Source organism: Neovison vison, chromosome 3 (genome assembly GCF_020171115.1).
Source record: "Neovison vison isolate M4711 chromosome 3, ASM_NN_V1, whole genome shotgun sequence".
In the NCBI taxonomy this organism is placed as follows: domain Eukaryota; kingdom Metazoa; phylum Chordata; class Mammalia; order Carnivora; family Mustelidae; genus Neogale; species Neogale vison.
In genome coordinates this window covers 25933196-25961110 of record NC_058093.1, presented here as the reverse complement: position 1 = coordinate 25961110, position 27915 = coordinate 25933196, and the positions used below count along the sequence as shown (strand labels likewise).

The 27915-nt window shown below is 39.9% G+C and overlaps 2 protein-coding genes across 13 annotated transcripts in view; one reads left to right on the top strand and one right to left on the bottom strand.

Annotated features, from left to right (window-relative positions):
- FN1 (fibronectin 1) overlaps positions 1-18790 on the top strand; it is a 66737-nt gene extending 47947 nt beyond the window's left edge. For 4 of the 12 annotated variants that reach the window (XM_044241551.1, XM_044241559.1, XM_044241555.1 and 1 more), the window contains 13 exons: positions 1105-1292; positions 2945-3032; positions 3905-4081; positions 5278-5367; positions 5578-5757; positions 6921-7010; positions 7939-8405; positions 9569-9707; positions 11889-12053; positions 14302-14427; positions 14939-15045; positions 17572-17679; positions 18045-18790. In XM_044241551.1, the coding sequence (XP_044097486.1) occupies positions 1105-1292; positions 2945-3032; positions 3905-4081; positions 5278-5367; positions 5578-5757; positions 6921-7010; positions 7939-8405; positions 9569-9707; positions 11889-12053; positions 14302-14427; positions 14939-15045; positions 17572-17679; positions 18045-18116 (1997 nt within the window). In that variant the 3' untranslated portion in view covers positions 18117-18790. The remainder of the gene's footprint in view (positions 1-1104; positions 1293-2944; positions 3033-3904; positions 4082-5277; positions 5368-5577; positions 5758-6920; positions 7011-7938; positions 8406-9568; positions 9708-11888; positions 12054-14301; positions 14428-14938; positions 15046-17571; positions 17680-18044) is intronic. The other 8 variants (XM_044241560.1, XM_044241558.1, XM_044241557.1 and 5 more) reach the window with 2 other exon arrangements.
- Positions 18791-27415: 8625 nt separating this feature from the next.
- The window catches only part of ATIC (5-aminoimidazole-4-carboxamide ribonucleotide formyltransferase/IMP cyclohydrolase), a 30816-nt gene continuing 30316 nt past the window's right edge, over positions 27416-27915 (bottom strand). Inside the window, exon 16 of the mRNA XM_044241548.1 lies at positions 27416-27646. Within this exon, the coding sequence (XP_044097483.1) occupies positions 27527-27646 (120 nt within the window). The 3' untranslated portion in view covers positions 27416-27526. The remainder of the gene's footprint in view (positions 27647-27915) is intronic.

Genomic DNA, 27915 nt, shown 5'->3' with positions numbered 1-27915 from the left:
GGTCAAACAAACCCAAACAAAACAGCCTCTCTAGTAGGACAGACCCTCTTTAGAAGGGAATCATCATAAAGAGTAAAGTTTACGTGATATTCAGATACAGTTTAATAAAGGACCTTTTAGAATGGCTTGGCTTATAGATAAGGCCATAGAGTGAGACATCCTAAAATTGTGGATTATTCCTTAAACCCTGACTCCCTGTGGTTATGCTCACTGTGCATAAAGGAAAGAAGTTTGGCATCCTAGAACTTAACTCTAAAAAAGGAATCCAAACTGGGCCATTTCCTAGCGGCACGATTCTGAGAACACGTAGGTAAGACCTTCCTTCTCTGGGTGGAGATCGTGTGCGGAGTGTGTGATTTGCTTTAAGGATTGAGAATCAAACACATAGGAGGCAGTTTAGGGCAAATGCTTTCCACAATACTTTATCTGCTCGTGCTTTGTTTCTGAAGCAGAGTGGAATGCTAAATTTGTGTCCTTGTGACAGCATAAACCCTGGGGGTGGCTATCTGTATTATTGCTTTTCGCTTCTCTTCTCTGCTTCTGTTGTGAGCCAATTTTCTTCTTACGCTGCACCACAGAGAATACTTCAAATTTAGCAGCACTGTCTGCTGTGGGGTTCAAATAAACAGGATAAAAACATGCTTCTGTCTTTTGGGGGTGTGGAATACCCCTGAAATGGTTTCCATGCAAAGATCGCTTATCGAGGAAAACAGCTATTGCTCCTCTTTCCATACAAATGGAAAATCAATCCTAATGGTCAAGAAGATATTTTGATTTTTTGTTGTTGTTGTTTTTATTTTTTAAGGGAAAGCAACAAAACAAAACAAAAATGACTTCTAAAACCTCAAGTGTCTCAGACTTCTGGCATTTACCCAAGTGCCTCCAGTGATTCTGAGATTGGTGGATATAAAACACATTTTTTCAGCAAATGTTTTCTTTATTTTGTATCCCTTCTTGTACTTTCTCATATTGAATCTTCGCCCGAGGGAACCCATCTAACCCAACCCAACCCAAGCACATCTGTTCTGCTTCTTGGAATCCACTGTACTGTCCCTTTTCCCCGGTTCCTATAAGATAACCTCTAACCAGTGGCCATCCCAACAGCCATTCCTGCACCAGCCGACCTGAAGTTCACTCAGGTCACACCAACAAGCCTGACCGCCCAGTGGACGGCACCGAATGTTCAGCTCACAGGATATCGAGTGCGGGTGACCCCCAAGGAGAAGACCGGACCGATGAAGGAGATCAACCTCGCTCCGGACAGCTCATCTGTGGTTGTGTCAGGACTCATGGTGAGAAGTGCCCTTTTTTCATTGGAAAAAAGTACAGTTGGCCCTTGAACAACATGGTTTTTTTGTTTGTTTGTTTGTTTGTTTTAAAGATTTTATCCATTTACCTGATAGATATCACAAGTAGGCAGAGAAGCAGGCAGGGTTGGGGGGAGAAGCAGACTCCTTGCTGAGCAGAGAGCCTGGTGTGGGACTCGATTCCAGGACCCTGAGATCATGACCTGAGCCAAAGGCAGAGGCTCTAACCCACTGAGCCACCCAGGTGCCCCTGAACAATGTGGTTTTGAACTGTGTGGGTTCATTTCTAGACACTGATTTTTTTTTTAAATAGTACAGGACTATAAATGTATTTTCCCTTCTTTAGATTTTATTAATAACATTTCCCCTTCTCCAGCTTATTTTATTATAAGAATACATTATATAATAACAAATAGCATACAAAGTATGTGGTAATCAGCAATTTATCAATAAGGCTTATGGTCAACAGTATAACTTTTACTAGTTAACTTTTGGGGGATTCAAAAGTTAGAAGCAGGGACGTCTGAGTGGCTCAGTTGGTTAAGCGGCTGCCTTCAGCTCAGGTCATGATCCCAGCTCCTGGGATGGAGTCCCATATCGGGTTCCTTGCTCAGCGGGGAGCTTGCTTCTCTCTCTGTCTCTTCCTGGAACTCTGTCTGCATGTGCTCGCTCTCTCTCTCTCTGACAAATAAATAAATTAAAAAAAAAAAAAAGTTAGAAGCAGATTTTCAGCTGTGCAGGAGTTCGGGACTCCTAACCCTTGATCTTTTCAAGGATCAACTGTAATTATCTCTTTCACAATTTAAGGTGGTGGAGAGAAAAATACCATAATAATCATCTAACTAGTGTTCTTTGCCTCTGTTGTCAAATAATTTTATTGTAATTTTGTGCCAAATAGAATTCTTTATATTGACCTAGCTTTTCCAGATGACTGTCTGGATGGACTTGTATAAATAGTGTTGGCTTTTGTACAGCTCTTTATATATGCATTTTGTTTATTTTAGAAAGATTTTATGTGCGTATGTGGAGGAGGCAATTCATATGTCCAAAGACTGAATGCATAGCTTCTTTTTGATTATGCATTTTCTGAGCTCTGTTGCCTTGGCAAGGAATATTTTCCAGTTTGTACCCAACCTATCTGACCCTCCCTCCATTGAAACATTTTTAATCCTTTAGACATGCATATGGAAAACTAGCCAGGAATCTAGGAAATTGATGTACTTCTTAACATAAGGCCAATTCCAAGAGAAATCACAGAGAGAGGGTTCAGAGATAGAACAGAGCATTCTCTCTGCTTCTCCATGATCAGACAAAGAAATGCTCAGCACCTGCCAAATCATAAAGGAGAAAAACAGGCTAATACCCATTTTCCCCATTTTGGATCGATTCCGTGTAAGTATGTAAGTTATAGCGTACTTGGCGTTAACCCCTAAGTACATTTTTAAATTCACATAATTTACATGTGCTGTTGATCATCTGCAGTGTAGAAATGAAATTCATGTAGGAATTTATAGTGCTGTGGGTTTTGCTAGTGTATTTTTTTCTTTTATAACCATTGTGTCTTTCTAATGCTGTAGTAAAACACCCTGTGCTTTAGAAGATCCCATTGCTAAAGTTTACTGTGTCCTTCTTTGTAGGTGGCCACCAAATACGAAGTGAGCGTCTATGCCCTTAAGGACACTTTGACAAGCAGACCAGCTCAGGGAGTCGTCACTACTCTGGAGAGTGAGTAATCAAGCCTTTTAGTATCAACAAATGTTCTCCATAAGTGGTAAATGATTTTCTAGATCACCTTGTTGATCGAAGGATTCCCAGCTTGGAAACTGATTTGCTTGCCCATCACTCATTGACTTACTATTGTCACCTTTTATGACCCTCTGGAGAGTGGTATACCGGCACATAAATGGCGTCACTTCCAAATGTTACCACATTAGTGTCAGGGGCTAGGACTGACACCTAGGTTATCTACTACTTGCTCTACTTGGTGTAGTTTGGTTTCATGATGCTTGGGGAGGACACACTGGCTTCTGCTGTACCTTAACAGTAGAGTAAGTGTTGGGCAAAATTAGGCCCAGATTCCAGTTTGGTGCTATATCAATAATTTATGTATGCTCTTTCAGAAATCACAGGCAATATTTAAGTTTTCTCATCTACAAAATAGGGATGCCATTGCCTATGCTGAAAGGAAATAAATGAAGCCATATAAAAAAAGCCAGAGTACTAATAATATGTATATATATTATTGCCATATCATTGTAACTCCTCTACTACACTTATTTTATGTTATAATAAATAAGTAATTTTAATACTAATTGGGGTATTGGTAGATAGTCTAAGCCAGGCTTGGGAACCACTGGTAGTATCTGTAAAGGGTTTTAGTTAACAAAAAAAAATTTAAAAGTATGTGAGCTGAGTCTTTTCATATTTTTTAATTACTGTCAACCTTTCTTTCTGGATGCCACAGGAGAAAATCTGTACATTACTAGTAATGCGCAGGAATGGATGTGTATGGTGTATAATAAGGACAGATTTTAAAACATCAAAATCTTCCCTAAATGAATCAGCCAGGCACTGATCTCTAGTTGTGATTTGTGTAGATGTCAGCCCTCCAAGAAGGGCCCGTGTGACAGATGCTACCGAGACCACCATCACCATTAGCTGGAGAACCAAGACGGAGACGATCACTGGCTTCCAAGTTGATGCCATCCCAGCAAATGGCCAGACTCCAGTTCAGAGAACCATCAGGCCAGACGTCCGTAGCTACACCATCACAGGTCAGGGAACTCACTGTACTGACCATGTTTGCTGATGGCTATTCCCAACGCAAATTCCTTATCAGTTACTCTACCACTTATGCTGATTGAATTTATTGAATATTTTACAGTGATGCAGCTATAATTTTTAAAAACCTACTTTCATACCATAATTAGAAATAGTTGTATTCTGTGAATGCCTGATTTTGTCTAATGTTTGCCAGAGAGATGGCATAATTTCCATTTATTAAATTTAATCTTTTATCGATGTACCCTTCGTATCAAAAAAAAAAGTAACATAATGCTTAAAACCAAAAGAAACTGAATAGTGGCATACTGTTCTTAACGTTAACCTCAATGATAAAACATAATTAAATTTTAAAATAAAATTAAGATCCAAGTTGTAGTCAGAGAATATTCAATATCCAGCTCAATTTAGGTCTTTTTGAGATTTAAAATTCTTTTTTTTTTTAAATATTTTATTTACTATTTGGCAGACAGAGATCACAGGCAGGCAGAGAGGCAGGCAGAGAGAGAGGGGGTAGCAGACTCTCTGCTGAGCAGAGAGCCTGATGCGGGGCTCGATCCTAGGACCCTGAGATTATGACCTGAGCCAAAGGCAGAGGCTAAACCACTGAGCCACCCAGGCACCCCAAGATTTAAAATTCTGATTCCAGTTACAGTGACTGATGATAATAAAAGGAAAACACTCAGTAGGTGCTCGCCCCTCATTCTCCAAGATGGCTACCTCTTTTTTTTTTTAATGATTTTTTACTTATTTTAGAGAGAAAGAGAGAGGGAGCAGGGGGAGGGGCAGAAGAAGAGAGAGAGAATCCCAAGCGCACTCCATGCTGAGCTCAGAGCCCGATAGGGGGCTCCATCTCATAACCCTGTGAGATCATGACCTGAGCCAAAACCAAGAGTCAGATGCTCAACGACTTCTTTTTTTCTCTTCTTCTACATTTAACATAGCATTTTTTAATTTTAAAATTTACTCTAGCCAGTATCTTTGTATGCATCAGTAATTTCCTTTTGAGATAATGTTTCTCCTTAACAGTTAACACCCATGCCAGGCTCTCATTTATTGCTCAAATGTGGACCACTTCTGTGATCTGTATATGTATGGGATGAGAAAGGAACCACAAATTAACAGATGAGTTTAAAAATTTTCCTAGTAAATAAAAATCAGATAAAAATCATTTCTCCACAAATCATAGGTTTACAACCCGGCACTGACTACAAGATCTACTTGTACACCCTGAATGACAACGCCCGGAGCTCCCCCGTGGTCATCGATGCCTCCACTGGTAACTACTTTTTTACTGAAGAAATGCCACTGAGTTATATGTGATTGGTTGTACGAACTTGAGAAACAAATAGGCTGGCAGTGAATCGTTTTTACAGATATTAGAACTCTCAGAACCTCTCAGGTTCTGTTTCTCAGGGTGGGAAAAGAGTGTGGGAAAAATTTCCCTGCTTATTTACTTTCTTAGAGACTTAATCTTGTTTTCTTTTAGCCATCGATGCGCCATCTAATCTGCGTTTCCTGGCCACGACACCCAACTCCTTGCTGGTATCGTGGCAGCCGCCCCGTGCCAAGATTACTGGTTACATCATCAAGTATGAGAAGCCTGGGTCCCCTCCCAGAGAAGTGGTCCCTCGTCCCCGCCCTGGTGTCACAGAGGCTACTATCACCGGTATTGCTGCTTCGCTGTCACCATTTTCCATGGGACTCCCTAGGACACACAAAGCGCTTAGCAGATTTCCAACTGTGTCTTTGATGCTGTATCATGATAACAATGAAGTTAACATTTCTGATAACTTCAAAAAGCATCTTCTGTTGAGGAGTCGCAGAGCTCAGTATATCTCAAAAGACAAGAATTCATGAAAACACAGTAATTTTAATACTGTCATAATGGCATAACTAGAATCTTTTTATTGGCTGTGTGTTTGCTGGATACTTGTAAGTCCTGTCCTAGAAGAAGACATTTTTTCAAAACAAACTAGCTAATTGTGGTCCTGTCCTCCCACTAGCTCTCTAAAGATCTGGTATCATATGGGCCTTGCCAGAGGGTGACCTGCCACCGCTCTCATTACCCAGATTCACAGAATGGGTCTTGAGGCCAAGTGATTCCCAACCACCCATACTGGAGAGCATGCCTGGAATGTGAAAGAAGGATTGTCCATTTCATTGGGAAAGATCATAAGCCTTTGGTATTATTTTTGTCCAGGAGATTAAATTTCTAGACTCTGTACAGGATATCATCTAGACTTGAAAAATCCTAGAGAACACAGAGATAGCCAGAGACTTTGCTTTTTTAGAAAATTTGGAGACAGAAAAATAGAATCACTTATGGAAGGAGTTGAATTGCTTACTTCCTACAGGGACCACACAAAGACTGGCCACTTTTTCCTACAGAGTACTTACCTATAGTCTAACTTTTCATTGATCCTGCCACTGAGGACCATCTGGTTATTAGGCCCTAAGTAGATTCGTTTAATCTGCAATGATCTCTCCCAAATGTATATCCCACTGGTGGTATACGATGCTGATAGATTTTCTTGAATTCAAAAGGACAAATAAGGCCACACGTTAAAAGAAAACCCACAAAATGTTAGACTTAAAGTACTTTCTCAGGTGCCAGATTTGGTAGAGAAGTTACTAATTTAGAAAGTGGCCATCATGTGTGGACTATTTGGGTTTTGCGGAAGAAAAGTGAAGTAGATTTTACCTTTCAGGAGGCCAAAAAGGCCAGCTAGAGAAAGGATGCTTGCTTCTCAGTAGCATTTCCTGGTAAGATCAACTCCCATTTGACTAGCTGAGCCCACAGATGTCACGTGATATCTGTCCTTCCATCAGGTCTGGAACCGGGCATCGAGTACACCATCCAAGTCATTGCCCTCAAGAACAACCAGAAGAGTGAGCCTCTGATTGGAAGGAAAAAGACAGGTAAAGGGCACCTTCTGGGTACGAGGAAGATAATTGAAACAAAACTATCTAGAAGTGATTAATTTTGCAGTGAAAAGGTTCTCCAGGTTTTGATTCCTCTCTCATGGAAATTTTTCTTATCAGCTTAGCATATACATGTTGCGCTCTTGGATAGCCTAAATAATGTAACATAATCGGCCGAGTTCGTTTTACTTTTTTCTTAGCCAATCAGTATGCAGACTTTTATTCACCTTTAAAAAATCTAAGTCAGATATTAAAATGTAGAAACCAGGTTGCTATGATTACTATTCCTCTGTATCTTCTGTTGAAGTTAGTGTTTAAAAAAAGGGGGGGGGAATTAATGCTTCCCATTATCTTTATTTATTATTTGGTTTCTGAAACTTGAACTAAAGAATCTTTTTTTTTTCCCAACCGATTTCAGTTTAATTTGAAGAAAATTCTATATTTATATTAATAGAAGAAGTTTAGAAACAAACATGGATGTATTTTTATCTATTCTTACTGTTTGAATTACTGAAAAACTGGAATTCTCATACTTCAGATGCTGAAATAATTAATCTGGATTCTAGTCCTTGTAACATGAGTCTCAAATGAAGAAAAGAAAAGAGCCTGCACATTTCAGTTCCATTAAGCTTGATTTGAGCAGAAGTAGCTTGTATGGGGCTTAGTGGTTCAAAGCTTTGTGTGTATGATAAATTCATACTAACGCTTTTTTCGTTCTAAACTATAAAGAAACCTTTGAGAAAAATCTTAAAGGTTTCTTTTTTGGAAAAAAAAAAATGTCTTGTGATCTAAGAACTGCTAATGTTCTAGGGGCTTTGATCAGATTGATAAACAGTCATTGTTGCCTGAATTGGTAATGACTACTGCTGCTACTTTTGGGAGCTTAACACGCTTTGCTTTTTTGGCTCTAACCTCTCTTGGCTAGATGAGCTTCCCCAACTGGTAACCCTTCCACACCCAAATCTTCACGGACCAGAGATCTTGGATGTTCCCTCCACAGTTCAAAAGACCCCTTTCATCACCAATCCTGGGTATGACACTGGAAACGGTATTCAGCTTCCTGGCACTTCTGGTCAGCAGCCCAGTGTCGGGCAACAAATGATCTTTGAGGAGCATGGTTTTAGGCGCACCACACCGCCCACAACGGCCACCCCTGTAAGGCATAGGCCAAGACCATATCCGCCGAATGTAAATGAGGAGATCCAAGTTGGTCACGTCCCCAGGGGAGACGTTGACCATCACCTCTACCCTCATGTTATGGGACTCAATCCAAATGCCTCTACAGGACAAGAAGCTCTCTCTCAGACAACCATCTCTTGGACCCCATTCCAAGAAAGCTCTGAGTATATCATTTCATGCCATCCGGTTGGCACTGACGAAGAACCTTTACAGGTAATTGATTTTTCTCTTTACTTCTGGGCAGCCTAGAAATGAGTAAACGAGGTAACGGAACTGACCAGAGCTCTAATATAAATATTATAGGGTCGAAAGGTAGTACACGTAAGCCCTGGTTTTTCTTTTTTAAATCTCAATATGGCTGTACTTTGGGGGTATACCAAAGAGTAGCATCAGGTTTTGTTTAGTAGAGAGAATAAAATCATTTCTATTAGTCGCACACATTTGACGCACAAATGATCTGAAAAAAGAGAGAGAGATTCTGCCCGAACTTGCATTTGTTCAGGAAGATCTTGGATGTCATCCTTGGGGCTCCTGGCTGGTTCAGTTGGAAGGGCATGTGACTCTTGATCTCATGGTTGTGAGTTCGAGCTTCACGTTGGTTATAGAGGTTGCTTAAAAATAAAATCTTTAAAAATAAAGAAATGAAATGCCATCCTATAGTTTGTCCTTGAAGAAACCCATTATCTACAATATGTCTGAGGAAAAGGAACTTACGTGAAACTGTGCCCACATCAGCTGTTTTAAGTGACTGACTCTTTAAAACCTTTATTCTTTAATTTGTTTTGCTGATACCAATTTTTAGTGGGTTCTTATTTATAGGAATAAGATTCTTATTCTTATTTTTTTAGAAAGCATCAGAATTAAAAAAACAAAAACAACAACAACAACAACAAAAAAAACCCTGACTACACTGTGAAAGATTTATGAGCTTAGAAACATGAGTTTGGGGATTTGCCTAAAGGCTTTAAGGACCCCATGTTGGGGTCACAGGGCATCTTGCCGAGGATGGGGATATCCACCACTAGCGCAGTGTCCATAATTTATGTGAAAGGGGCTTGGCTCGGGGATCCCATTGGGCTTGCACAGACCTGCAACCATAGCGGGATGGAAGGGATTGTCTGTTGAATTACTGAGGGCTCCTGATAACTATGGAACACACAGATCTGGGGCAGGAAAATTGGGCAGACTGAAAAGATGGCCCCTCCCCCCCGAGTTCCGTGTCTGTCCACGGCTGGTTTGGGATCGTTCCACCCTCCTTCTTCGTCTCCCTTTGCTTTATTTACATAGTGCAGCTTGTTGGTAAGACAATAGGGAAAGTCACATCAATTTCCCCCATAACGCTTTCTCCCTCGCTTTGGATGTGCCAATGACTGCAGTTCCGAGTTCCTGGAACCTCCGCTAGTGCCACCCTGACAGGCCTCACCAGAGGGGCCACGTACAACATCATAGTGGAGGCCCTGAAAGACCAGAAGAGGCACAAGGTTCGGGAGGAGGTTGTTACCGTGGGCAACTCTGGTATGTGAAAGCCTGGGTCCGCAGGTGCAGGCTCCCCTCTGGACTAACCCCAAAGACACCTTTTCTCTCAACTGTTCCTTTGTTGCTGTTGTCTTTGAACTTCGGGAAGTGATGGCATGAAGTTAAGGAGCAACTTTAAATTCAGTTATTTTTCCCTCCTAGTACCCTAGTTCCTGTGTAAAGTAGTCTTAGTCAGTGATGTGGTAATTGACCTGGAAGGGACCCAAAGCATGATTTAGTCCCACATTCTGACTCCCTGCTAGCGAGCATCTGAGGTCACCCGGGGCACGGATCTCCTGATCTCTTTTCCCAGACCCTCTGCTCACCGTGTTGCTGTCCTCTTGAGTGATCCTTTAAGTACCAAAAAGGATTACCTATAAAGGAAATTCCCTATCTGCGGACAGGAGCCACTGCTGGTTTTCGTTCCTCATGCAAAATGCAGCCAACATCGCCCATTTCCTCTCAAAGAGCGACCTTCTTCCAATGTTATTTCAATTTCTTTTTCTAATTATACAACCCCAAGGCCAAAATAGCAGTGAAAGGGTCACCTGATTCCTCTTTGCAGCACCTGCAAAGTAAAGCAGTAGTGAATCGCCTGGCTTTTCAGCCTGCATCAGTTGAAGATTCACCAAGGATCAGGAGAGACAGGGAATCATCAAAACCACGAATCTTCAGTCTTCCCAACAGAGGGTTCTCTATCCCACGGCAGCACAGAGTGCTATATTCTGTCTGTCGAGTGACTGGCTTTATTCCTAGGGCCGGTTACTGAACATAGGGTCACAGGTGACCGTGCTATTTTACACGTATACATGCCTGTGAATTTAAGCAGTTGCTTATTTGATGTGGGGATCGTTTTGTGCTTGTTGTGTTCGGTTTCCATGGTAATGCATGCCTTCTGCCTTGCGTGGTTTTACTAGTAGAAGGCCACGTGAAAGGAATTTTCAGAGCACAAAAGTCTTTGTACTTTTCCACATCATTTTTTTTTTTTAATTCCATCTCCATAACTTAAATCAGGTGGAATTTTAACTGGTGGCTATTTGGGGAGGGTTACTGAAACCCCTAGTAACACTACAGGTTCCTTTCACTTCGTTTCCGACCCCATATCCCCTGCAGCAATATTCTGCATTCCAGCCCCGTTCTCTGGGCTTTCAGACATGTCAGACTTGTTCGTTTCTCCCAAACTCTATTTTCTTCCAGGGTGATGCCTTTTAAACTCTTAAACACTTCAAATATCTATTGTTTTGAGCCTTTGATTTTTGCACTGTAAAAAGAAATATACATGGTGGGATTCAAAGTCACAGAAATAAGTTTATATAATTTTTAGAGACTCATTGGAAGGACGCTTTGCACAGATTGCTTTAAGCTTTCTCAAAACATAAAGGTCCAGTGTATTAGGCAACACGAAGAGACTCCATTATTCTTAAGTCATTCGTATCCCTTGCTTTCCCTTATTTGAAACAGTTGATTTTATTGGTAAAGTAAAGCTGTCCTACTGCTGTCATACTAATGTACAGAATCTAGCTCTGATGCAAAAAATGCAATAATAAAAGTGAATGTTGCATTACAATGGTATATAAAAATGGCTAAGTCTCTTGCATTAAAAGCAAAGGATGCTCTCTAATAATTCTTTATTTGGTGGGCACTCTTTAAGTGCCGACAATGGACCAGTGCTTTGAATTCATGATATCTATGTAATCTTTACAAGATCCTGAACAGGTAGATATATTTTATATTATATTATATTTTATATTATATTTCAGATGAGGGAATTAAGGCACAGAGATAGAAAATAACTAGGTTAAGGTCACTCAGATATTGATGGAGAGACATTCCAGCTTTTGCATCCCACTCGAGTTCTTAACTAGCCTAAAATACCTCAAGATATGTTCCATATGCTATAGACTAGTTTTGCCAGAAATTATGATTTTTTTTTAATATTAATGGCAAAAATGGAAGAGGGGCTCGTTTTCAGGTGCTTGTGGCAAATGTGCCCTGGCCACATCTAAGTATTGTTTATCAGAGCAACTGATGCTTTGGTAAAACAGATGAATGGTTCTTCATGCTGCTGGGATTTCTGTTTTAGACTGGACTCATTGTAACAATAATTCAGTTTTCTTCTTATGGTTCCAAATCACCACTAACCTGTCTTTTTTTTTTTTTTCCCTCCTTTTCTTCGTGTAGTTGACCAAGGCCTAAACCAACCTACAGATGACTCATGCTTCGACCCCTACACGGTTTCCCACTATGCGGTTGGAGAGGAGTGGGAGCGGTTGTCTGAGTCCGGCTTTAAGCTCTCGTGCCAGTGCTTAGGTTTTGGCAGTGGTCATTTCAGATGTGACTCATCTAGTGAGTAGCTTGCTTTGTCCATCTCCTCTGGTTCCATGCATTCGCACAATGTGCCAAGGAAGCATGTTTGGCAGACACAGGCTCTTCCAAACATGAAGCAAACGAGGGGAGACTGCTTGACTCAAAGTAACATTTTGCATCATAAAGAATGATGGGAAATTTTACTTGTTGAATATTTGCTTCATTTCAAAGGTTCTGTGTCAATACAACTAGTAATTAAAAATACATTTGTGACGGTAATGATTTTTTAACATTTTCTGTCAAGATAATAAAGTCAAACTCTCTGGAGCCCAGTTTAATGAAGAGTAAGTACCAGAAACACAAAGGAATCCCCAGTCTCTTTTAATCTTTAATGTTGAGTGAGCTCAGAGATGAACATTTATACTCACACTCTCCTTCAACACAAACCAGTCATGCACATAACTTAATATATCGACAGTGTCCTATCGCACGCACACATGCACACATCAGGTAGCTTGAATCCTGCCAAGTAGTGTAGAGAGCACCGATAATCATCTACAGATGATTAAGAATCAACTTCAGTAGAAAAATATTTGATTTTCAAACTATAAAAAGATTTTAACATTTTTAATGATATTTTCAATTTAAAATGATCCTAGGGATAATTTATTATGCTTTGATATTTAACATTAGAATTTGTAAAACTTTCATTTATGCTTTGTTCTTAGGGGATGTGATTATTACTGACAATTGGTCTATTTTTATAGGTGTTACCCATTTTGGCTTATGATCAAGCCTCCTACAGATACTTCTTGACATTATATTTGGGGAAATCCAACATAACAGATTTTTTAAAGACTTTCACACCTTAAGATATGAAATGGTTTAATTCAGACTAAAATATGGAGACAACTCGTTTTTTTCAATGCAGACTACTGTACTTGACCATCTGAGAATGGAAAGATGAAACAGATGTGTCCTATGACATTTAGGAGTTGGAAGTTTTAACATTTGGCATCAGTTAGGTAGCTTTTCATTTCTGAAACTGAACTATTTTAAGTTTGCATATTTATTACCGAGGTAAGTACTTAGGCATGATTTGTGGGAACAGAGCTATAAGGTGATTTATGTGATTCTTTGGCTCAACTGACATTTTCTTTGCTTAGATGACATAATTGTCAAATAATGTTTAAAGTTGAAGAATGGAAAAAAAAAGTTTAAGGAATAGCTGCCCTGTTACACAAACTTCTGAAGTGTATTTGTTTCAGTAAAAACCTCAGAGATTAAAAAGTCATCCTTTATGGATCACAGTTAAAGATATAGAACTGTGACTTTTTTTTTTTTTATGGTAACTGAAATTTTTTTTTCCCAATTTATTTATTATCAGAAAAACAGTATTCATTATTTTTTCACCACACCCAGTGCTCCATGCAAGCCGTGCCCTCTATAATACCCACCACCTGGTACCCCAACCTCCCACCCCTCCGCCACTTCAAACCCCTCAGATTGTTTTTCAGAGTCCATAGTCTCTCATGGTTCACCTCCCCTTCCAATTTACCCAAAAGCACATACCCTCCCCAATGTCCATAACCCTACCCCCCTTCTCCCAACCCCCCTCCCCCCAGCAACCCACAGTTTGTTTTGTGAGATTAAGAGTCACTTATGGTTTGTCTCCCTCCCTATCCCATCTTGTTTCATGGATTCTTCTCCTACCCATAGAACTGTGACTTTTAATATCCCTCAGAATCGGTCTTTTCTGTTGGGATAATAACCAGTGATTTATCATTTTGTTGGTTTTTGGGTTGTTTTGATACACAGATCTATTCTTTGACTCTTTCCATTTACAGGAAACAGGTTAGGGCATGTAGAGGCCAGCTGAGGTTTGTTTTTCGGTTAATAGAACTACTTTGTATCCAAGTTCTCTGTAAATCTGAAAAGTGACTTTTCATCTATGATCCATTCCCAAAAGACTATTTAAATCCTACTTTGGTTTTCAATAATATTAAGCCTTAATAGAATGCAAATGAAGGTCCCCAACCATTCTTGTGACATGGTTATGGCAGGATGACTTGCATCTTAAAATATCCTAGAAAACGTTAAATGATAAAGATAATATTTTAAAATCCAATCGAAACGTGGTCTGTCATGAAGATCATGATCCTCAACTTTTCTTGCCACTCCCTCCAGGTAGCCAGCCCTTAAAATCCCATGGCCGTGTCACAGAGCACCGTCTTGTGAGTCAGAACCCACTGATAACTCTTGGCCTCCGGTTTTCTCTCCCCCATAGAATGGTGCCATGATAATGGTGTGAACTACAAGATTGGAGAGAAGTGGGATCGTCAGGGGGAAAATGGCCAGATGATGAGCTGCACATGTCTTGGAAATGGAAAAGGAGAATTCAAGTGTGATCCTCGTACGTCCGTTGCCACAGATCATTTTTAGTGCCTTATTAAGCACTCCCGCTTTTATTACTGAGCCGTAACTCTCATTCACAGAGATGATTGGAGACTTTAGGTCTCCTTGAGAAGTGAACAGGGGGTTTGTTAATCTTTTGATTTGGGAAAGTGGAGACAGGCTTCCAAAATGAGCCATGATTTAACGTTATTACAGGACACGTTAGCTCTTTTCCGACCTGAGTATTTTGACCATAATCTTCAGTGAAATATTACCAGAAAGCTTTATGGGTCTTTAGATCCAACTTTTTAAAATATGATCCTTTCCCAGTTTATCAGATTTAGTTTTTGGACATGCTGCCCTAAGATCCATACAGCAGTACTTCTATTACTAATGGTTCCCATAAACCTGTGGGATTTTGGTTGTGAGGATGCACATTCTGGAGAGAATTAGAATGTACCCTATATAGAAAGGTGAAGTCCGTATTGTTCTCAGTCTTCCATGAGCTTCTGACTTGTGTCTCCACGTAGATGAGGCCACGTGTTATGATGATGGGAAGACATACCATGTGGGAGAACAGTGGCAGAAGGAATATCTTGGTGCCATTTGCTCCTGCACCTGCTTCGGAGGCCAGCGGGTAAGGCCAGCCTCCCTGTAATTGAGATAAGGCGAAGAGGGGACCCCTACCCTGGTGGTTGAGAAGTCAGCTTCTTGTGTGTGTGCTGTACACAAAGTGTGGTAATGCTCCTTATGAAAGTTGAAATACCTCATTTCTTGTTGGCACAGAGCTGCGCCCAAGAGGCTACCCTACACTCCTTCTCAGTTCTCCCCTTCCAAGGCAGCCTAAGCCACTCTCACACCTATTATTCTCGGGCTGTTGCTACTCTTCAACAACTGAAGGGTTACATGCTGAGTAGCATTAGGCCTTGAGGTGCACAGTGACTGATAGGTGCCCACATGGCATTGTTGTTAAGATCCAAGAAAGGGTCTAGAAAATACCCTCTCTCAACCCAATAATAGATTCCTGATACAGATCTAGCACTGGGCTTAAGGAATATGGGACAAACAGAGGGAATGAGAAACGGTTCTGGCTGTTAAGGATATAATTGGTGATATTAAGTTAGCATACATTGAAAGTCAAGCTAATTAGGTGAGTTTCTTAGTGGGTCTGACAAATAGTTCCCAAGTAGGCTGGAATCCGCAAGAAAGTTTCCATGGAAAAGAGAAACATACCCTGGCTGGAGGTTCGGATGTTTGAAATAGATTGAGGGAAGAGAAGGAAGCGGAGAGAGCAGAGTAAGCGTATCACCCCGGATGGGAAGCAGCTGGCCTATGTGGGTTCCAGTGAGCCAACCCTCTGCCTGGTGTCTTGTAACAAATCAGATGAGAAGAAGTGGGGGCCATTTACGGAAGGGCCTGGAAGTCCGTTATTTAAGCCGGAAGTTCTCAACGGTTTCTAATCTGTGCCACCCTTCACTCTAATAAAAAATGCTGTGCTTTCCTCTAATGTTATTTGAAATTTCAAAATAAGATGACTCATGCAACTCAAGAGCAACAGAACATAACATTCCTTCATTTTTAATGAAAACATGCCCTCCCCAACAGCTCTTCACATTCTGATACATGAAGACCACGCTCCCCACCCCAGGGGAAGATGCACTGGCCGGTACCTTTTGCACTGGCCAATTGTAGGTACCCAAGAAGAAAGAGAATATGATGGAAGGTGGTTTTTAGGAAAATTAGTCCTGCAGCAGGAAAGGGTCTTCAGGGGTCTGGCTCTGCCCCCACCTGAGGACCTGGGGCAGCCCATGGAAACTACCCTGATCTCTTCCACCCCTAGTGGTTAGGTGGGGAGGGAGCGAAGCTATGGAGGCCCTCTCTCTGTCTCTCATTAACACTTATAAAGACCCTGAAGGTGGAACATTTCTGGTAAGTGGTTGGTATAGAAATGTGTGATGGAAAGTGAATTTGTAGAATGTGGTCTCACTTCAGCATCTCCTCAGTATTTATGCACATGAGACCTTTCATTTGTGACACCTATTCTGTTCTAAAGAAAGTGCTAAATGAAACACTTAAGACAGCAGTGGAAACTGTGACATTTTTATGTGAAAGCAAGATTCAGTGACTCTGTAAGTAGTATTTACCTGCATTGTATGAGGTGTTCTGAGGAATACTCTTTTAAATGGAGAAATATGTCTGAAATATGTAAGTGACAGTATAAGAAAGAAAGTGATTGTATTATTTAAGGTTCTTGCGGGTATAAGAGGAAAGCTCAACTCTGTTGATTAAGGCAAAAAAAAAAAAAAACCACCTCACATAACTGAAGAGTCCAGGGTCACATAACAGAAGAGTCAGGGCTGCTCCAACAGTGGCATTCTGAGTCTTTCTCTTATACGCTTTGTTCCTGTGTATTGGCTTTGTTTTATAGAAGCTTCTGCTGATAGTGAGAAAAATGACTTCTGTCTGCTCCATGTTTAACCTCTAGAGGCTTAGGAGCAACCATGAAGGAGAACATGGTTCCTCACATTTCTAGCAAAAATCTCAGAAGAAGAACCTGTCTCTTATCGCAAGTCTGGCCAGACGAAAGGCGACAGTGTTCACTGGCCGTGGCCATGTGGGAAGGAAGGGACAGCCTTCCTACCTTCCTACCCACATTAGGAGGAATGTGGCCAGGCGTCATTCAGCAGGTGACAGTCCCAAATCCACCAGCGCTTCACTAGGTTCCTCTCCCTCTCGCTTCAGGCAGGGCAGTCTGTGGGGCTGAGTTTCCTATAAAACAAGGGTGTTTGTCCCTCTGATCTCAACTCCCTTGTAGAAAGCTCTAGGGTTCTGGGAAAACTTCTCTGTGTCTTCTGGTACAGAAAGCATACTTCAGAAGTTGGAACTGGAAGGAGCCTTAGCAGATGTGTGGGGTTTGAATGGGAACAGAAAGGAGGATGTTTCAAGAAAAACATAAATAGACAGGGGTGATCAGAAGGTATGAGTAATAAACCAGAGCGTATTCTCCAAGTTATAAATGCATAAAATCATCAGAGCTTCCTTCATGATTAACTGCTCATACGTTGCCAATGGGTAAGACCTGAAATTCTTTAATGCAAGCACTAATGGCGATGCTCTCAGGTGATTGTAAACCCCGTTTGACTTCATGCCTGTGTCCTCTCAGGGCTGGCGCTGTGACAACTGCCGCAGACCAGGGGCTGAACCGGGTCACGAAGGCTCCACCGGCCACTACAACCAGTACTCGCAAAGATACCACCAGAGAACTAACACTGTACGTGCACCTGTACCTTGAGTGTTCGTCCCCCAAATGCCGTTAGATACCTAGTAGGGATACCTGTAGGCACCTTTCTTCTGAATGAACCAAATGTCTTTATTGTTAAAAAATCTTTTAAATGCCTTGAGCAGAAGACTATACCCTGGAACATAATTTAGGTTCAAATTTATCAAAACTCTAGGATATCTATTGCCCAGTACATTGCTAAGGTCTTGAAGCTGGAAATACTGTCCTGTCTGTAAGGGCTTGTCATAAAAAGCCTCTCTGCTTTTGTTCCGTACATGTCACAGGATTTTTTGGTAAATTTTTCTTCTATTTTAACAGAATGCTGCTTTTTTTTTTTTCTTTTTCTGTTTTCACAGAATGTCAACTGCCCGATTGAGTGCTTCATGCCTTTAGACGTACAGGCTGACAGAGACGATTCCCGAGAGTAGTATTTTCCACCCAGAGGAACGAGCATGGATCACTGTCAAGGTCCATCCAAACCGGAGTGATGTTAGCAGAGCCCCATCTTAGAGTGTTTCTTTCTTAAGCCCTTTGCTCTGGAGTAACTTCTCCAGCTTCAGCTCAACTCACAGCTTCTCCAAGCATCCCCCTGGGAGTGTTTTGAGACTTTTCTCATAAATGGGGGCAGTATATTGCCTGTTCTGCTCTGAAGTATTCAGTACCGCTCAGTATTTTAAATGAAATGATTCTCACTTGTGATTTGGTTCGAGATGGCTAGGGAAGCACAGACACCAACCAGCGTAAAAATGCGTTGAAATGATATCCTCAGAATTTTAAGTAGGAAAGTTACCCAAACACTTCTGCTTCCACTTAACTGGCCTGCAATGTTGTACGAACGGCATGTCCTTGTTACTGTGGTATTTAAAATATTCACAGTATCCACCTTTTCCAAATGAGTCTAGTAATATCTTTCTCTTATCTGTTATTTATCAATTTTTCCCAGTATTTTTATACGGAAAAAATTGTATTGAAGACATTTAGTATGCAGTTGATAAGAGGAATTTGGTATAATTATGGTTGGTGATTATTTTTTATACTGTATGTGCCAGAGCTTTACTACTGTGGAAAGACAACCGTTTAATAAAAGATTTACATTCCACCACTTGAAGGTCATGGCTTCTTTCTTGCATAAAGAAATTTGGGGGAGAACAAGAATCCCCATGAATGTTCCTTTTCAGTTCAGCAAACACTTGAAAACCTATGATGTGAATAGCTTTCTCCTTGGAGATTTAAGTACAAAATTTTCCCCAGTCTGTCACTACAAAAACATTCATTCTTGATAGTTTATCTCTTCAGTAATGAAGCTGGTTTCATATTTCTGCTTTCCCAGATTTTAGTGGACTGAAACATTTGTTGAACTCACTAGCCAGCTCTTCAAGAGTGGGATTGAAAGGAACTTCTGTTCTTTTTCCAAACATCATTCCCCCCTTCCTCCCTTCTTCCTTTCAGTGAATAAACACCTACTCAAAGAGCTTACCTTTGGAGGAAGAAGAAAAGATGGCAGAGATGTTACAAGTACTTGAGTAGCACATCCTAGAGGAGCTTTGTCTGTGGGAAAAGCTGTGCTACAAAGAACCTGAACCCCACTCGTCTTGATAACCTGCCACTGACACTTTGAGGGTGCCCCAGGAGAACAGAGTTTGCAAAACTCCTCCTCTACAAAGGACATCTCCTTTTCAATTTGACTTTGGGGAAACAACAAACTCTGAGATTAAATCTGGCATCCGGAAGAGTAAATAATGGCACTGGGAATAGTCGATTTTTTAAAAATTAGTAAAAAATTAATAATTCATAATATACAATACTTTTAGACATTGTTGTATAATGGAAAAAATATCTCAGTAAATACCTGCCAGTGAATATTTAGACTAACTATAGAAAGAGATTTCCTCAGGATTCATTTGTTTAAAAAAAAAAAAAGAAATTTTACATTTGAATTATTTACAGTTTACAAAATGCCCTGACATTTAGTATGTCATTGGGAGATATTGCAGTCTAATTTGATAAAGAATGCAGCTCAGATTAGTTTTCCTCAGCAAGACACAGACCCAAACCCCAGATTTCTACTGTATGTTCCCAATCATTCAGCTTTATTAGGCTACTAATGACCAAGACAGCAGCAGCTCATATATGTTCAAAAAAAAAAAAAAGGTAAATCACAGAAGAAACACATGGTGCTGATGTGACTGTCTCACGTGTCATCACTGATCACTGAAGAGACGATGTGATTCAATATAAACCTACACACTGGGGCGCCTGGGTGGCTCAGTGGGTGAAGCCTCTGCCTTCAGCTTCGGTCATGATCTCAGGGTACAGAAATTGAGTTCCACTTCGGGCTCTCTGCTCAGCGGGGAGCCTGCCCCCCCCCCACTGCTCTGCCTACTTCTGATCTCCTTTTGTCAAATGAATAAGATCTTTAAAAACAAAACAACAAAAAAAACCCTACACACTGCAGTGCAATGGGGACCACGGAAGATGGGGGCCTGAGAGAAGGCAGGCTGGCCCCCTGGTCTCCATATGTGAAGAAGAGGCCCAGGTAACATGTGGGTGAAGGTCTACACATCAGCTCCATCTTGCTTACAAGTCTTTGTATTATAAAACATAAGGAAAGAACAGCTATCGGCTGAGAATGTGCTTCAAGACACTTGCCTATCTGCAAACTTGAAACTCTTCCCAGATGTGAGCTTAAGTAAATCCACTTGGACTGTATTAATTAAATGAAGAGCAAGCCTTCCTGACAATTTATAAATGAAATGTAAAAGACACAGGCTCCACATTTTAGATTTTAAAATATCATTTTTTCCAAAATATCTTCTAGCTTCTCAAAAGCAGTTTATTAATCATACAAATTAAACTTTCAATAGTGAACCAGTAAATAAACATTTAAATAATAATAACGAATTAAACAAATTTAAATGGCCTTTCATGTTTTGGCATCAAAATGCAAGAGTGGTAAAACTTTCTTTTTTCTATTTCTCAGTAAAATCATCCAAACTTTAACCCCAGAGGTTTTCCAAAGTACTTTATAGTTTTTACTGATTCATGATACTTCTTCCCCTGAAAATTTTGCAACAGTCCAGATTGAAAAGGCGTAATTAAAAGACCAATCTCGATTCAGGCAAGAAATTGCCAATTCAAGAAAAAATCAAGTAAAACTAATAAATATATCAGATTTTAAAAAGAAAAATTGCAGATTTGAAGCTTTACTTTGCCTTGCTGAATTTGATTTGTAACAAAATTTATTGTGTATTTATATTGTTTTCAGCTCTAATGACCTAAGTGAGTGATGCAAATTGGTGTGTATAATAATATCACTATAATTCTGTGAGGCACACTTTCTCTAAGGCGGTGAATAAAGAAATGATCAGGTAGAAATTGTAAGTATAGGAAATGACTTTTCTATTTAATTATATTTCCATTGAAAATTCTATTCCATTTCTAGTTGCATGAAACTCATTAAAGTGATTAAGAAACATCCCATCAGCACATTTAAATGCTGAAATTGCTTCCTATTCAGTAAATTCCCATTACTGTGGTAGGGAAAGTGGTAGGCTACAATTAAAAAATCCCATTTTCAGGAGATACATTTCAACCCTTAAAAAAAGGCGGGGGGTGGGGGGGAAGACCACTCTTGGGACCTCTCACGTTGGGAACATTTAAAGATAACCATAAAGGCTGATAAAGCAGAAGCAGCCCAAAGTTGACCATGCACTGCCCTGGGTTTTTCAGACTTTCTTTAAAAAGAGTATATGGTGCTCATATTTGAAATGAGAGTTACTGTCCTTGCCACATTGTCTCGCTCTGTATCTTCATTAAAATAGAAGAGTAATTTGAATTGCAAACAAAAATCTATATAAATTACAAAGAAAGGGAAGAAAATGCTGCAATAAAAGAGCAGAGAAATGGTGCTTCAACAGAAAGCCAAAAATGGAAATTCCTTTTTTAACATTCCTCGGTAGAGTCAGGTATGAGATATTAAAGCATGTTTTACATTTCCTTGAATTCCTTTTTACTTACTCTTTAGAGACATGTGGGTTTCAACAATCTTAGCAGCCAAATTTCTCCTAAAATAGCTCTGGTGTGGAGGCCCCGAGACTCACAATTTGCACTGCTTGGAGGCTGTGGGAGGCAGTCGGCGTGGGGCCGAGACTCACAATTTGCACTGCTTGGAGGCTGTGGGAGGCAGTCGGCGTGGGCCATCCATGGCATCCTGGGCTCACTCGGATTCATGCTGGAATCCCGCGTCCTGCATGTTGCCCACCAAAGTAGGCTCCTCTCACATCAAGTACAGCGAAGGCCAAGGATTCTCCCTTGGCCTTCTCTTTTCTCTCTTTGCATTACGGTACTTTGGAAATTGCCATTTTCTTCCAGAAGGAAACATGGCCTCTGCCAGCAAACCACTGGACAGGACTTTACAATGAAATCTACTGATCTGTATAATTCAGCATTAGTTGTAAGATGCTGAGCCAAGCGCTGGAAAGCTGTATTTGACTCAAAAACATGTCGCTTTTGTAGAGAAATTGAAACCCTCATACTTGGAAAAGTCAAATGGTCCAGCTGCTATGGAAAACAGTTTGGTGGTTCTCCAAAAAGTTAACCCTGGAATTACCACAGGACCCAGCAATTCCACTCCTGGAGAACTGAAAACATATGTTCACATAGAAAGTTGTACACAGGGGCACCTGGGTGACTCAGTGGGTTAAGCCCGTACCTTTGGCTTGGGTCATGGTCTCAGGGTTCTGGGATGGAGCCCCACGTCAGGCTCTCTGCTCGGTGGGGAGCCTGGCTCCCCGTCTCTCTCTGCCTGCTGCTGCCTACTTGTGATCTCTGTCAAATAAATAAAGTAAAATCTTAAAAAAAAAGAAACAAAAACAAAACTTGTACAAACACGTTCATTACACTATTATCCATAATAGCTGAAAGGTGGAAGCAACCCAAATGTTCATTAACCGATGACTAGGTAAATAAAATGTGATCTAGCCATACAATTGAATACTATGTTAAAAGGAAATGAAGTTCTGAAACACGCTGCAACATGAACCTTGAAAACACCATGTTAAGTGAAAGCAGTCAGACACAAAAGGCCACATATCATATGAATCCATTTATATGAAGTGTCCAGAATAGGCAAACGAATAAAGAAAGTAGATTAACGGTTCCTAGGGGCGGGGGAAAGGATAAGGAACGACTGCTCCTGGGGATGGGCTCTTGTTTTGGATTGAGGAAAATGTTCCAGAATTAGACAGTGGTGCTGATGATATAAATCTGTGAATATACAGCACTTAAAATCACTGACCTGTACACTTGGAAATTGTTAAAATGGTCAATTTTATGTTACGTGAATCTTATTTCAATAAAAAAGAAAATGTCGCTTTACTTACAGAAAGTCTCTGTAATATCCTTTGTTTAATGGTAAGAAGTGAGGTGTAGGGAAACAGAGTAGATGAAAGGTTGAAAGCACTCAGAAATCTTTTGGCTACCTATTTAGAAACTGAAAAAGATCTTCCATAAATATACACTATTTTTAAAGCAATTTCCATGCATTAATATCATCCTCCAATACTTTCCATGCTTCCATATACACAAGGCATTATGAATAATAACTAGCATTTTTTAAAAAAAGATGTATTTTTTATTTGAAAGAGAGCACAAGCAGAACGGGGAGAGGGAGAGAGTATCTCAAGCGGACTCTTGGCAGAACATGAAGCCTGACATGGGGCTCAATCTCACACCCTTAAGATCGCGACCTGAGCCAAAACCAAGACTCAGATGCCTCCCCTATGTCAGCCAGGTGACCCCAGCATTTTTTACACACGGTATTTCTTGTGTCCCGGATGGTGCTGTAAGTGTTCTTACACACTCTTACACACACACGTGTGTTCTTACACACTTTACTCTTCATAACCACCACATGCATAATTATAATTTTTAAAAAATTGTTTATTTATTTGACAGAGATCACAGGTAGGCAGAGAGGCAGGCAGAGAGAGAGAGGAGGAAGAAGGCTCCCTGCTAAGCAGAGAGCCTGATGCGGGGCTTGATCCCAGGACCCTGGGATCATGACCTGAGCCGAAGGCAGAGGCTTTAACCCACTGAACCACCCAGGTGCCCCTATAATTTATTTTTAAAAAATGAATTTGTGCCTAGCAGAACACAGTGCATATAGTTTCTACCTGAGGAGAGAGAAACTCAGGAGAAATGGCAAAAGGTATGTGAAGTAAAGGTTAACAGAAACCTTGGAAAACTTGTCTTAAAAAACAACAACTAAACATGAGAGAAAAATGTCTCTCTCTAACCTAGAACTAAAAAGTCTAGGAATCGACATTATAGGAGTTTGGGGGTAGGAATGGGGAAACGTTCATTAAGCAGGCGCAAGTTCTTATTATGGGAAGAAATATAGCTATCAATTTAAAGCAACAGTACAAAAGGAATCAAAAGTGGTTCCAACTTTATAGGATAGAAATAGAGTCCAAATACATCAACAACTGAATGAATGTAAATGAGCTGAATGCAAAGGTAAAGGTTGACAAATTGCATTAAAAACAAAAACAGATTCCAGATCTATCTACACCTAAAGCATAAGAGCACCAAAGAATGAAGAGGTATTAGACATATATAAACCAAAAAAGAGCTGGTCTAGCTCTGTTCATATTCAATAAAACAACTTATTTTAATTATTTTATCTAAGACAAAAAGTGTAAGCAGGATTAGAGTACATAAAATCACTATGAAAAATAGTAACTTAATACATGAAAGACTTTTTTAGCTTCAAATATACATGAAGCACATTTATAAATCTGCAGAGAGAAACTGGTAAACTCATCTTCACAGAGGGAGGTTTCAATCCATCTTTCTCTACTGTTGATAGATCAAACTTAAAAAAAAATCACTAAACTACAACTATCAGTTTGAAAGAAATAAAGGAACAGAAGCACAAATGAAATAAAAGGACATTACAGGAATCCAATTAACAAAATTCAGAATACTGGAAACTCTATGGAACCTAAAACCTGGTCTCTTTAATAACTACCTGCAAAAAAAAATAAAAATAAAAAGAGGAAACAGTGAACAACTGACTTCAGATGCACCAATCAAGTGCAATCAATGTGTGTCATAGACTTGGATCTTATTTTTTTTTAAATTTTATTTATTTATTTGACAGAGAGAGAGACAGTGAGAGAGCGAACACAAGCAGGGGGAGTGAGCGAGGGAAAAGCTAGCTTCCCGTCAACTGGGGAACCCGATTCGGGGCTTAATCCCAGGATTCGGGTCATGATTGGGGCAAAGGCAGACGCTTAACTGAGCCACCCAGGCGCCCCTCAGGCTTGGATATTTTTACCAACAGGCTCAGGTGGAAAAAAGTAAGTTAATGTGTAAGATCTGGATAGGGACTAGGTATTTGATATTCTGTTATGCCTTTCAGTGTGCTACTTGAAGTATGGTTATATATTTTTTTAAATAAACTTTTTATTTTCTAATACTTGGATTTACAGAAAAAATTAAGTTGGTATCGAGTGGCCATATGCCCTACACCTAGTTTCTCCTTTTATCATGTTACAATTAATGAATCAATATCGATCCATAACTAAAATGCATACTTCACTGGGACTTTTTACCTGGCATCCTTTTTCTGTTCAAATGGTCTATGCTGGAGACATTATATTTGGTCAACTTGTCTCCTTGGTCTCTCTAGACTGAGGTTCTCAGACTTCCCTCGTTTTTCAGAATCTTGACAATTCTCAGTACGGTCCTTCAACTGGGAGTTGCCTGATGCTTCTCCTAGGACTACACTGGGGTAGTGAAGTTTTGGAAAGAAGACCAAACAGGTAAAATGCCACTCCCACTTGGAGGTACATACTATCAACGTGACATGCTTGTTTATTTAACCTTCAGCACCTGGCTGAGGTGCTGTCAGGTCTCTCCACTGTAGTTACTCCTTTATCCCCCTTTCCATGCCACACATCTTGGAAAGAACTCACTAGGCACAGCCCACACTTAAGGGGTGGGGAGTTATGCTCATCTTCTTGGAAGTGGATTATCTATATAAATTACTTAAAATTCTGATTTATTCTCCATTTATTTATTCAATCATTCATTAGGTCAGCCATGAACTCAGATATTTCATAGGTTGGGTTATAATCCAATACTACATTAATTACTTTGCTGCTCAAATGATTCTAGCTTTGGCTATTGAGAATGCTGAGTTGGCTCCTGTATCCTTTGACATACTCCTATGATCATGTGTTTGTTTTTACAGTATGTCCTTTCTGGCACTGTAAGGTGCTCCAGGCATCTCATCTTGTATTATTTTCTGCGCCAGTCCTAGAGTCAGCTATTCCTCCAAGGAATGCTGGAATCCTTCTACTGGAGTGGCATCAGACACCAGCAACTTGCATTAGGTATGCTCTTTGCTACTGGGGCATCGTTATTTCTTGCCTCTCACAGGAGAAAGGCATGATTATATATTTTAAAGAGTATATATATTTTAAAAATTTCTCTGAGTCACTTTAACTGAAATATTTACAGAGGAAATACCTATGTCATGCTTCACAATAATCAGTGTTGAGGAATGGTAAGTGGGGAAACTGTAGATGAAACTAGTGATCATGAGTTGTACTTGGATGACAGGTACAGTTTTAACTAATTTGTGTCCATCCCAAAACTTCCATTAAAAAAAAGATCCTTTAAAAATTCAGAAAAATACTACTATGTGCCAACAATCTTGAAAACTTAAGACAAAATGGTGAAATTCCAAGGAGAGAAAATATATATACTTTGCTAGAATTGACTAAGGAAAAAAAAAAAAGAAATGGAAACAGTGACTAGAAATTTTCCTATGATATTCGTATGTGTTCCTGATTCTCTTAAGGACAGAGTAGAGTGTACTGGACTAACCCTCCTACAGATAGTTATAAACATGGAACAAAAATGTTACAAAATCTATTTGAAATCACTGGAGAGCAAAAGGTGGTGGAAACCAGACAGAATCAACCTTCAAAGGGAAAGGAGATATGTCAAATTCATCTCATTAAACTATGGATTCAATGCAATTTCAATCAACATCCCAACAAATATTTTTATAAACAGACTATATTTAGTTTCAAAGTTTATATGGAAATGCCAAAGCCCTGGAACAGCCAAAACAAGTTTTAAAAAGGACAAAGATGAAGGCCTCTCATTATCTGATTTCAAAATTTCCCACAAAGCTACAATTTTCAGGACAGTGTGGTATTGGTGTTAGGACAAACGTTAACTATAGAACGGAAAAGAGTCCAGAAGAGACCCATGGCAAATAATGGTTAACTGAGGGAACTGGCAATCCAATAGTTTTTTCAAATGATGCTGAAACACCTGAATAAATGTTTGGAAAGAAAGAGAAACTTGACCCATACATCACACTAAAATTCAAGTATCTCAAAACTGTGCTTAGAAAGGAGACAATCAAGCTTTTTAGAACTCTAAAAGAAAAGCTGCATGAGCAGAATCCCCTATGAGAAAACCAGTGAGACTGTAGGATGCTTATGCTGTCTAACTCCAGGGTCTGCTCAGTTTCTCTGGCTTACTTGATGATTTTAAGATGTTTCACACAGGCAATGTTTTGGGATGAGCTGAGCTCCAGGAGGCAGGGATGTTCCTGTATTTCTTACACACAAATATTTATGGGTAATATTTGTCATTGCAGAAAGCCTGTAACTTTAAGAAGTTAAATATAACCAAAAGCTATGGATCCAAGACCACTAAGACTTAATGTTTTATTTTTTAAAAAAGATACTGTCACAATGTTACATGTGGTTTTTCACCTACACATAAGCAAACCATAAAATATGGGGCAATGAAATCAGTGATGAAAGAGCCGAAGATTCGTATGAGCAAGGATTATTCCCAATTCATCGCAAGCCTCAATCACAACTTTGTCAGCAGCAGAACCAGAAGGAGCAGCAATGTAGGCCACACCGCTCTGAGGGAAGAAGAGACATTGACTTTCAAAACACAATTTTAGGTTAAGACATGCAAAAATCAAAATCCCCCTCTAGAAAGCATAAGCTAATAATGATTCACAATGCAGAATGATTCACCCAGTCAAAACAGGAAAATGATAGGATGTGGGTTATTCATGCATCAAATGGAAAAGTAAAATAATGAAGTATTATTGATATATCACACTGCCATACTTGGACATACAATTCACAGAACTTAAACAGAAGCAGGATTTCTGAAATTATTTTT